Genomic DNA, 12,755 nt, shown 5'->3' with positions numbered 1-12,755 from the left:
CAAACAAACAAAAAAAAAAAAAAAGGGAAGAGTGGCTGTCTCCAGCTTGCCCTCCCTTCATGTTCTGTCAGTCATGTTGGGATGTAATTAGCCTGATGCTGTCCTCAGACCTTTAGATTTTCCAGTTGCCAAAATCATGACTCAAAGCTCTATTCTTTATAAATCACACAATGTCAAGTATTTTTGCTAGCAACACAACAGCACAATAAGACAACCCCATTACATGTTTCCCTGTAGCTCTGAATTACTTCTGCCCCACTCAGACTGTAGAATTCCTACAGTGGTATAGAAAAGACATGATAAAACCAAATCATGTTTTCCCATTAACTGGGCCTTAGAGATTTAAACTTATAAAGGGGAGAAAAAAAAAAAAGTAAGGCATAACAAGATTTAGCTGAGTAAGTTATCTTTTTTTTTTTTTTAGAGGTTTTTGCCATAGGGCGCATGCACTCGCCAGAAAGAAAGAGATATACAGACAGAAAGCTAAAAATCACCTCCCCAGGGAGGATGGCCATGCCGCAATCCCTTCTCCATTCTCCTCTCTGGATCTTGGGCACACACTCACACATGCCCGGCGTGAGTTTAAGCCATCAGATCTAGGACTCAAACCGCAGTCGACTACATTGGTGTCCAGCAACAGCCGTTACACCAACTGTTGGTCCCAGTAAGTTATAATTTATATAAACTAAATCATTTGTGTAAAATATAAGAATATATTTTAAACAGCTAAATTTTGTGAATCAGGCCTTAGTCCGATGATTAAGAGAACTGTGTCTCACAGGACCAGCTGTGCAGGTGGAGTAATTGACCCAGTAGCTTGAAAAATACAGCAGGCACATGTGTGTGCATGCTGCAAATTTCAAAAGGAGGGAGAAATGGAGTAGAAATTGCAGATAACTATTCTCTATGGGGTTTGTTTTCTCCCCAATCCTAACCTCCCACCCCTTAGCTCTCTCTGGTTGGTGAGTACACATTACCTCTAGATAAAAAAGAAAAAAATTAAAATTTTCAAATTTATAGCTGTTAGAATTAATTTCAAATTCTGGTCAAGTGAACAGAATAGGGCTGGCAGATGGTGTGGTGGCTGAGGGCACTGGACTCCCATGTGGCCAACGGTAGTTCCAGTCCTGGAACTGGCAACTTACTTTCTCACTCTCTTTTTCTCTCTCTCTTTCTTTCTCTTTCTCTCTCTCTGGTCAAATATAAATAAGAAAGAAAGAAAAAGAAAGGAGAAAGTAAGAAAGAGGAAGAAAGAAAGAAGAAAGAAACAAAGAATAGAAAGAAAGAAAGAAAAGAAAGAAAGAGAGAGAGAGAAAGAAAGAAATAAAGAAGGAAAATTCTTTTTAAAAAAGTGAACAGAATATAATAATGGTCCCCCAAAAGTCATGGTACACATTCAAAAGTATTAACAAATAAATGTTTCTTTTTAAGTACCTAAGTAACTTGCAAATACCATGAAATTCATATTCATGAGTATACCGAATAATATCAAAATGTTTCTATAGGTAATTTCTGGAAAGGTATAAAAGAAAATATTAAGAGAAGTTACCATATTTAAGTTATATTTTTCCTAATTCGATTATCTTAATGTTTTATATTCATAGTTAATTAAAATTACTTAAGGTAAAAATATGTTATAAAAGGTAAAAAGAGGTCATTCTATAATGTCAGCCACTGAAGATGTTACAGAACAAAATAAAAAGAAGTTGTACTTGAACTACAGTGTTTTGTTTGTATTTTCTGTGCTGGGCCTGTGTTGGATACTATAATGGAAATTCCATTTCCCTAAAGAGAATTTGCCCATAGTTTCCACTGCAGCATAGTCCAGGAATTTTGCCAAAAGTTAATTGCACAAAAGATTCATTAATGATGTGGGGAGCTAGGTCACCAAGGACTATTTTTAATTATCCACATAAGTTTGGCAAATAAAACAAATATCAATATTGCTAGTGAAAAACTCCACCTTTTCTGTAAAACAATCCAAATAACAAACTTTTCTAAACCAGAAAGAGCCCTTGATATTTACCAGATCTTTGAACAGCAATTCATATTTTAAATCAGACAAATGCCTTGACAAGAAAGTCTTAGTCGCGTGTTAGAAATATAAAGACCAACTAACTCAGTGCCATACAGAGCAGCCTGTGAGGTGGTATGGGTCCATGTGTAAAATTGACCAGAAGTCTACACACGGCCAACTGAACATGTATTCTTCATCCTTCAGACCCTCAGAACACTCCCAAGTAAATACCCAGCTGAAACCACTATGGATTTTCGGAAGAGTAAGTACACTGCTGTGATTTCACTTCCTTTCTTAGAAATAATACAGATGATGATTATGTCTTAGAAACAGTTTGATCTGTTTCACTAAAATTAGATATATAAATAGTTAATTAAATTGTTATAGCAAGAAACCTGCATTCATGACTTTCAGACTGATCGAAGACATTAAGAGGGTTGGTTCTATGTATCAGTAGAAACCAAATAATATAAAGATAGCTTAAATAAGGACTTTCAGAAAACGCTTCTGCTAAACACCCTAATTTTGAAGAGAAGGAAAATATATATATATACACAAAATTTTCTGCTAAACACCCTAATTTTGAAGAGAAGGGAAAAAATATATATATATATATATACAAAATGGTCCCATATGGGATATTAACTGATACTATAAGTAGTTCTCTTACCATTAACAAAAAAAGTTTGAACATTAAACAGAAATCAGTCAAACAAGATATTTAGGAGCCAGGACGTAGTCCAAAGCTTCTATCATTGTATAAAGAATTAGTCCTACATTTCTCCAAACTGAGAAAGAGATGGGTATGCTACAAATATAATTTTATATCTCAAATCTGTTCATCTCTTTTAATTATTTAGTCAGTTATTAACATTTTAACTAGTCTATTGTTGCCTGTGGTGTTCACAACATTGGGTGTGTCCAAGCTTTTCCTTAACTGGGAGCCAGAGTGAATTCTTCCTGTCTCTAAAGAGAGATGTCTACTCTAGGATATTTACTATGGAAAGTAGGCATGTTGTTATGTTGGTGGTAAATACCATCTCTCACTTCTGGAAGAAAGGAATATTTTAAGGCAACCAATTGAAACCTTTCACATAGCAAGTTAATCGGGGTTTCTATGATTTTATATTCATATATTTTATGTCTGTGTGTGTGTACACATTTACATCAGAAATGTGTTCATGTATTTGAATGAAACAAGCTTTAAAAAGTGAAAGAAGCACTTCAGTAGACGCCAGTGTAGTTGGTATTAACTGAGAAAAAAATCATAGGTGCAGCAGGTGGTCTAAATTTAGAATGTAAAAATCCTAAATCTCTGGTGTAGCATCTTTATGACATTTAAGAAGCATAACTGACAACCACAAAACACAAGGTATTTTCTTACCAAATGCAGTTCAAAATTCAGTAATAACCTTCTCACCTTAATACAGAATTTTGTTGTTCACTAAGTAGATTTTTAGGTTACAGTGTACTATAAAATCCACTCAGCACATTCATTCCACCAAAGCAAAAAGCAAATAAAAATACCCTAAGTTATAGTCAGAGACATGACAAAATTAAAAGGATGAAAGTACCTTTACAATTCCGAGCAGTTTCAAAATCAAGTTCACAAAAAAAAAAAAGTGTTACTTGAACTAGGTATTAGAGCAAATATTGAGAGTAACATAAAATAAAATAAAATAAATTTAAAAAAATAAAAAAACAGTGTTACTTGAACTAGGTATTAGAGCAAATATTGAGAGTAACATGTTTCAGACTCTTAAAGTTTTGTGACTATTACCATAAATAAGATTAAAATTATTATTTCTGTGAAGTTTGCATACTCCCTATTATGCATAGGATGCAACAAAACACAAGAGAAGTACTGAATGTGATTTGGGGGAAATTAATCAAGAAGTCACTAGAGCAAAGTATAAGAATGAAATACAATAAGGAGGAGAAGTAAAGCATAAGTGATTAGAGGAAAATTTTTCCAAACAGATAGTCTATGTAACAGGCTGCCATAATACTTGTTTCATATGGTGGCATGAATTTAGCACCGTTCTCTACAATTCCACCCACAAAACAAACAAAATTTCTCCATGTTAGAGTCAAGAAAACAGCAAAATTTGGTGAACCTAAAAGGTCAACAGAGTTTCAAGACAGGGCTAAACTAAGAAACAATATACCTCGATCTCGATTTTTAATTCAGGACAATTAATATTGGCTTTCGATTTTAGTATAGTGAATGGGGAGCAGGACAAGGAGTAATAGTGGTGCTGAAGATGTAAAATAATTTTGAAATTGGTAAATTTGAGATGAGTATAAAATTTCCGGGTGGAGCTGTTTAACAGTAAGAATAAAAATATCTAGATCTTGTAATATTCAAATTTTACATTCTGATTTAAAGTTATGAAACTTAAAGCAAGACTTCTTGTTCTTAAAAACAGGTAGGAAAAAAAATTGACCAGTGTATTTGAGCCAAAACCAAAATTAAATATAGTGCCTGCTTGATGGGGAAAAAAAAGAAAAAAAACAGGTAGGAAAAACAGGCGAGAGGAATTAAAGATAACATCTGAGGAATATCAATGTTCTAAAGATAAATAGGGAAGGAGATCATTTTAAAGAGAACCAGAAGGGAAAGCAAAAATCAGGAGTGTGGATATCATGAAAGCAGTGTATTTTGAACATTGTAAGAAAGAAATGACTGGCATTTCAACCAAAAAGTCTAATAAAATGACTACTCTTCATAAATGTAAAAACATGACAAGTTATCTTGCAAATAGGTGCATAGGCAATTGTAGTTCAAAAGAAAGGAAAGAGTATATTGAAAGCCACAAGTTAAAATCATTGCAGATTGTTAAATTGCAAAATGGAGATTCTACTTAATAATTTTAATGTTGATAATAATTATAATGCCTGCATCACAATAACTAAGGGACTGAGTGTGCTTTAGCCAAATAAAAACAGATAAGGATATTAAAAACAGATAAGGATATTTGTCAATTGTAAACAAACACCTTCAAGAAAATACAACTTCACTTATTAGTGAATCAGTGTGTATCAATACACGTCCTCTGTTTATGACTAGCATTAATTATCAGTGAATATCATGCTAAGGCATAAGCATTTTGAGATAAGGAAGAGATCCAGGGGAATTTTTTATTGAACAAATGTTCTTATAGATTAATTATATGTCTGGTCATGATTGTGGAACATGATCATTACTGCTTTAACAAATGGATCTGAAAATGTCATATCATAATCATCTCCCTTGTTTGCAATTTATACAGGAAAAAAACACAGCTTTGAGCAGATAAAAGAAACAGCAAATTTTCAGTCCACAAGAAGGGAAAAATTCTTTTTAAAAAAGATACCTGAATATTCAAATCTCAAAACTTGTCAAGGAGCGAGCACATGGTGTGGTAAGTTTATTCCAATGTATAAATTAAAAATAGTTGGGACCAACAGTTGGAGTAATGGCTATGTCACTAGATTCCCATCTAGTCAACCAAGGTTCAAGTCCTAGACCCCATGACTTAAACTCACACCAGGCATGTGTGCGTGTGTGCCCAAGATCCCGAGAGGAGAATGGAGGAGAAGGGATTGCGGTGTGGCCATCTCCCCTGGGGGGGTGATTTCTCACTTTCTGTCTCTGTCTTTCTGGTGAGTGCACGTGCCCTATAGCAAAAACCTCTCAAAAAATAAATAAATAAATAAATAATAGAGTAAATTTCTTTAAATATTGTGGCAAGGAATATTCTCATATTCCTTGGATTGTATTATAGTTGAAAGACTTCAAGATGATCAAGATTTTTTTCTTGTTTTTTGCTACATAAATTAACCCATTTATTGTAGGCTGGTGAAATTCCATATTTGGGGGTTTTGTACTGGTTTTTCAATTCATTCAATCTTCTGATGCCAGATTTTTTTGTGACTGTCGAAGTCGTGTTGTAATTCCAAGCACCACCAGCTACTGCAGTGGTGCAGGAATCACAGTGCCAGATCCCTACAACCTGTATCTTCTTTTTTTCTTTCTTTTTTTTTTTTTGGAGAGGTTTTTGCTATAGGGCCCGTGCGTTCACCAGACAGACAGACAGAGACATAGAGACAGAAAGTGAGAAATCACCCCCCAGAGGGGATGGTCATGCTGCAATCCCTTCTCTTCCATTCTCCTCTCGGAATCTTGGGCACGCACGCACACACGCCCGGCGTGAGTTTTAAGCCACTGGGTCCGGGACGCGAACCGCGGTTGACTACGTGGGAATCCAGCGACATAGCCATTACGCTAACTGCTGGTTCCCAACCTGTATCTTCACCTTGATTTTGCCACAGAAGGAGTGCTGGCTGATTCCAATTTTTTTACCATTTTCTCATGAGAGACACCATAGAGGGTCTTATTTACCCACGATGACTTTTTTCTTGATAGCTTTAGCCATAATGCTGACAACTACATCCAAACCCAGAGAGCAATCAAAATTTTATTCAAACTACAGATCATATCCAATTAATAAGCTATGAATTAATTTAGTGACATGCATATTATATCAAATGTGATAAATTTAGAAATATTACAGATTAGGACACTCAAAACTTATTTTTCTGAGGTTTTTATTTCAGATATCTGCAAGTATCTGAATATGCATATACATATATCCTGAATTTCTTTTTTTTAGAGAGAGATTTTTTGCTATAGAGCGCATGCAATCACCAGAAAGACAGAAAGAAATAAATTACCCTCCCTCAGGAAGAATGGCCATGCCACAGTCCTTTCTCCATTCTCCTCTCAGGGTTGGCCATGCACATACACATGCTCAGTGTGAGTTTTAAGCCACCAGGTCCAGGACTCTAACTGAGGTCTACATGGGAGTCAAGCAACATAATCATTATGTCATTTGCTGGTCCGTGTATCTTGAATTTCAATAGAAACTATATATTTTTATTTATTTTGTCAAAAATATTTGAAAGCCTGGATTTCAAACTGACTAAATTGACATATCAAAAGATATAAACTCACAAATCTTTAAAATATTTAGTGTACAATCAAGCAAAATACATGGAAAACAAATTGTTTAGTTCTAACCAATGCATCATAGCCGGATTGATCAAAACCACAGACAAAGACAAGATACTAAAATTGGCAGGAGAAAAATGTCAAGTTACTTATAAAGGATATCCCACTAGGCTAACATTGGACATCTCATCAGAAACAATGCAAGCAAGGAAAGAATGGAAAATATATTCAAAGTGTTAAGTGAAAAAAATTTCAGCCAAGAATAATATACCAGTAAGATTATCCTTCATCTAGGAAGAAAAGCAAAAACATTCTCAGATAAACAAAACCTGAAAGAATTTACCAACTCCATACCAGCTCTCCAAGAAGTTCTGAAGGTATAGTTTCCTATACCAGGAAAACTAAAGACAGATTCACAGAAATGAGAGAACAAAACCAATAAAGAAAATGGCCAGCTTGATGATAGGGACAATTCCAGAAAGATCAATGTTTACACTGAATGTTAACTTCCAGGACTTAAATGGAAAGATTGGACTACGGTAACATTGCAAGTTCAAGAGAAGAGTCATTATGTGAAACAACTGGTGAAATAGAATTTTATGACTTTGATTAAGACATTACTGATTGGGACCAGCAGTTAGCGTAATGGCTATGTTGCTGGACTCCCACATAGTTGACCGCGGTTCGCGTCCCAAACCAGGTGGCTTAAAACTCACGCTGGGCGTGTGTGCGTGCGTGCCCAAGATCCCGAAAGGAGAATGGAGGAGAAGGGATTGCAGCATGGCCATCCCCCCTGGGAGGTGATTTCTTGCTTTCTATCTCTCTGTCTCTGTCTATCTGGTGAGCATATGTGCCCTATAGCAAAAACCTCTTTAAAAAAAAATTACTGATTTTTGGGCCAGATGGTAGGGACAAGAAATATCAATAACAACGTTGAATGTTAACTTCCAGGATTTAAACAGAAAGATTGGACCACGCCAATACTGCATATAGAACAGAAGAGAGTTTGAACATAAGACTTAACTGACGAAATAGAATTTTATGACTTTTGAGTAAAACATTACTGATTTGTTTTTACTATGCTTTGTTTTCCCAATTTAAGCATTTTACTTTCTTCTGAGTTGTTGATAGGTTCTGCAACTTGTTAAAATATTTTTCTTGTTTGTTTCTTTAAATGGAAATGTAAACTTTTCTTCCTTCCTGACCCCTCTGGAATTGGAAAATATTTGGAAGTATTCTTATTTTGTGACAGAATGGTTCTTTGCATAAGTTCAATATCTGTTGCCTTGTGTCAAAACTTGGAAATGCTGATTAAATCAGTTAGTATTCTATTGGGGTTTTGAGAATAAATTTATTCATTGATTCTTTTTTTTTTTTTGCAAAAAAGTTAGTTTATGCCTATCTTTAGTAAAGAAGGTAATGGAGAGAGAAAAAATGTTTCAGACTTTAGGTCTCAAGCAAATTTTTCTTTGCATCGTTTGATTTTGATTTATTAAATCTAAAATTTTTCTTGGCATTAAAAATACATAATAAGATATCTATTTAATGAAAACAGTAAGTTATGTACCCACAATGAGGTGCTACTTTATAGTATGCTCATTCTACTCACTGAGTTCTATGCCTAAAGGAGACATGGTGTTCATAGATTTGTATATATCAGCTCTATGATATTGAAAGTACTTAGATTAATTAAGATCTTTTGTGAATCAGTAAAATATGAAAAGTAAATTAATTTTTAATGTATAAAAAAACATTTCCACCCTCTTCTCAGTTCTGATTTCTCTCATGTTACATGCAGATTGGACAGAAGTCAGGACCCTGACATGGGAAACTACACATCAGTAACCAGATTCATCCTCCTGGGACTAACAGATGACCCCCAGCTACAAATTCTGTCCTCCTGGGACTGACAGATGACCCCCAGCTACAGATTCTGATTTTGATATTTCTCCTTATCACCTACATGTTGAGTGTAAGTGGAAACCTGACTATCATCATCCTCACATTAGTGGATTCTCACCTTAAGACCGCCATGTACTTTTTTCTCCAAAATTTCGCATTCTTAGAAATCTCATTCACCTCTGCCTGTATTCCTAGATTCTTATACAGTCTATCAACAGGAGACAGGGTCATTACCTACAATTCTTGTGCATGCCAACTCTTTTTTACATATGTTTTTGGAATAACAGAGTTTTTCCTCCTGGCCACCATGTCCTATGATCGCTATGTAGCCATCTGCAAACCCCTGCATTACGTGACCATCATGAACCACAGAGTCTGCCAAAGGCTCATCTTCTGCTGTTGGATGATCACTTTACTGATCATCCTCCCACCACTTAGCTTGGGGCTAAATCTGGAATTCTGTGACTCTAATGCCATTGACCACTTTATCTGTGATGCTAATGCTCTCTTGAAGATCTCATGCTCAGATACATGGTTCATAGATCAAATGGTTATTGTTGGCTCTGTGCTGATTTTTATCATGACGCTTGTGTGTGTGGTTTTGTCCTACATGTATATCATCAGAACGATCCTAAGATTTCCCTCTGCCCAGCAAAGAAAAAGGGCATTTTCCACATGTTCTTCCCACATCATTGTGGTCTCCATCACTTATGGCAGCTGCATCTTTATATATGTCAAACCTTCAGCAAAAGATGAAATGACCATTAATAAGGGAGTTTCAATACTCACAACCTCCATTTCTCCCATGTTAAATCCATTTATTTACACTCTGAGGAACAAACAAGTGAAACAAGCCTTTAATGACATAGTCAAAAGATTTCTATTTCTCTCTAGGAACTAGAAAAACATTGAAATCTAGATTCCCTAGACATACATTCTGAAGCTTCAACTCCATTTATTTCTTTCTCTTTTTTTTTTTTTTTGAGAGGTTTTTGCCATAGGGTACGTACGCTCGCCAGGCAGAGAGAGACAGAGAGACAGAAAGCAAGAAATCACCCCCCAGGGGGGGTGGTCATGCCACAATCCCTTCTCCTCCATTCTCCTCTCGGGATCTTGAGCACGCATGCACATGCACCCAGTGTGAGTTTTAAGCCACCAGGTCCGGGAGGCGAACCGCAATCGACTACATGGGAGTCCAGCGACATAACCATTATGCTAACTGCTGGTCCCACTCCATTTCTTTCTTTCTGATCTAAGTTTTGTAACCAGATTCATCCTCCTGGGACTGACAGATGACCCCCAACTACAGATTCTGATTTTTATATTTCTCCTTATCACCTACATGTTGAGTGTAAGTGGAAACTTGACCATCATCCTCCTCACATTAGTGGATTCCCACCTTAAGACGGCCATGTACTTTTTTCTCCAAAATTTCGCATTCTTAGAAATCTCATTCACCTCTGCCTGTATTCCTAGATTCTTATACAGTCTATCAACAGGAGACAGGGTCATTACCTACAATTCTTGTGCATGCCAACTCTTTTTTACATATGTTTTTGGAATAACAGAGTTTTTCCTCCTGGCCACCATGTCCTATGATCGCTATGTAGCCATCTGCAAACCTCTCCATTATATGACCATCATGAACCACAGGGTCTGTCAAAGGCTCATCTTCTGCTGTTGGACAATTACTTTGTTAATAATCCTCCCACCACTTAGCTTGGGACTAAATTTAGAATTCTGTAACTCTAATGTCATTGACCACTTTGGGTGTGATGCTAATGCTCTCTTGAAGATCTCATGCTCAGATACATGGTTCATAGATCAAATGGTTATTGTTGGCTCTGTGCTGATTTTTATCATGACGCTTGTGTGTGTGGTTTTGTCCTACATGTATATCATCAGAACGATCCTAAGATTTCCCTCTGCCCAGCAAAGAAAAAGGGCATTTTCCACATGTTCTTCCCACATCATTGTGGTCTCCATCACCTATGGCAGCTGCATCTTTATATATGTCAAACCTTCAGCAAAAGATGAAATGACTATTAATAAGGGGGTTTTACTACTCACTACCTCCATTTCTCCCATGTTAAATCCATTTATTTACACTCTGAGAAACAAACAAGTGAAACAAGCCTTTAATGACATAGTCAAAAGATTTCTATTTCTCTCTAGGAACTAGAAAAACATTGAAATCTAGATTCCCTAGACATACATTCTGAAGCTTCAACTCCATTTCTTTCTTTCTCTTTTTTTTTTTTTTTTTTTTAGGGGTTTTTTCCCTATGGCGCCTCGCCAGGCAGAGAGAGACAGAGAGACAGAAAGCAAGAAATCACCCGCCAGGGGGGGTGGTCATGCCACAATCCCTTCTCCTCCATTCTCCTCTCGGGATCTTGAGCACGCATGCACATGCACCCAGTGTGAGTTTTAAGCCACCAGGTCCGGGAGGCGAACCGCAATCGACTACATGGGAGTCCAGCGACATAACCATTATGCTAACTGCTGGTCCCACTCCATTTCTTTCTTTCTGATCTAAGTTTTGTCTTACATTCAGAAGATATTACAATAAAAAGTCACTTCTTATACATCAGTAAGTTTGAGAATGATACTTGTTTTTTGTGGCTGTTATATTGAGAGGGCATAAACAGTATGTTTAAGAATCCATATATTATATGTTGTTGCTTTGTGAAGGGCAACAATAAGACTCCTACTCATGATCCATGATATCATAGTCCATCTGGAAATTGCACATGAGGCCTAAAGTCATAAAGTGTAATCTCATTTTAGAGTTAAAAGACATTTCAGAGATCATTTTTATAACAAAAAATTTTTTAAACTCTTTCAAAATGTAACTCTCTGAATATATCTAGACTTTGCTTTTAAGACTAAAATTAATAATTAGCATTTCCTAAGAAATATAAAAACAGATGACAAATGAAAGAAATATTTAAGTGACTTCAAAAAATAGGCAAACTTCCAGAACTACATCTTAAATATCAATTTTCAACTCCCTAAGCAGATTTTTTATAATAATTATTTATTTAATTTTATTTTTTCATTCATTTAATTTAATTTGACCAGAGACACAGAGAGAGAGAGAGAAAGTGGGAAAGCAAACCCCCAGGTCTGGGTCCAGGATCAAACCATGGTCAACCATAAGGAGTGTACCATGCCTGAACCACCACGCCATCTGCTGGTCTCTCTAAACACATTTTTGTTATTATCTTACAATTTATTTATTTATTCAATTTATATTTAATCACTATATATCTTTACAGTGAACAACATTTCTTTTTCCAGCTCGAATACAGTGCATATCAGTCAAGACAGACATTACCATAAAGATTATCATCAGCAAATAGCTTTTTATTTCTGTGTCAATTAAACATAATTTTTTATTTTCTCCCGTTCTTCTCCCTCCCTCCCTCTATTACCCATTCCATATTACCCCTATCCTTATTATCTCTAGTATCTACAGTTGCCCTCTCTGCTACTGTATGTTCCAAACTTTCAGTTTCTTCTACAGAGTGCAGGCATTCAGTATATATTGAGTAGAGACATACAAAACCTGTCTTTCGTTCTCTGGCTTGCTTCATTTAGCATTAAGTCCTAATCATTTGTTCACTTTATATCAATGTCAGGGTCTCATTATTTTTTATGGCTGAGTGGTAGTATATAGAGTATATATACCATTTTTTTTTTCAATCCACTGGTCTATTTTTTGGACATTTGGGTTGATTCCATGTCCTAATAATTGTAAATAATGCTGCAGTAAACATGGATGTGCAAGTGTTTTTCTGACTGAGGGTTTTTCTATCCTTTGGGTAAATACCTAAGGGTGGA

The 12,755-nt window shown here is 35.8% G+C and overlaps 2 protein-coding genes across 2 annotated transcripts; both read left to right on the top strand.

The window, feature by feature from the left end:
• Positions 1-8,833: 8,833 nt before the first annotated feature.
• LOC102479998 (olfactory receptor 6C2-like) lies at positions 8,834-9,813 on the top strand. Its single transcript, XM_014583688.1, has 2 exons — positions 8,834-8,864; positions 8,906-9,813. The coding sequence occupies exons 1-2, from the start codon at positions 8,834-8,836 to the stop codon at positions 9,811-9,813; spliced, it is 939 nt and encodes a 312-aa protein (XP_014439174.1).
• Positions 9,814-10,158: 345 nt separating this feature from the next.
• Positions 10,159-11,094, top strand: LOC102479577 (olfactory receptor 6C2-like; the record flags this gene model as incomplete). The annotated part of the gene is made up of 1 exon (XM_006167163.1): positions 10,159-11,094. A coding segment is annotated over one exon (936 nt), but the record flags the coding sequence as incomplete, so codon positions are not given.
• Positions 11,095-12,755: the final 1,661 nt, after the last annotated feature.

This window comes from Tupaia chinensis, unplaced genomic scaffold (genome assembly GCF_000334495.1).
Source record: "Tupaia chinensis unplaced genomic scaffold, TupChi_1.0 Scaffold144552_1, whole genome shotgun sequence".
Lineage (NCBI taxonomy): Eukaryota > Metazoa > Chordata > Mammalia > Scandentia > Tupaiidae > Tupaia > Tupaia belangeri.
This window is presented reverse-complemented; position numbering and strand designations above follow the sequence as displayed.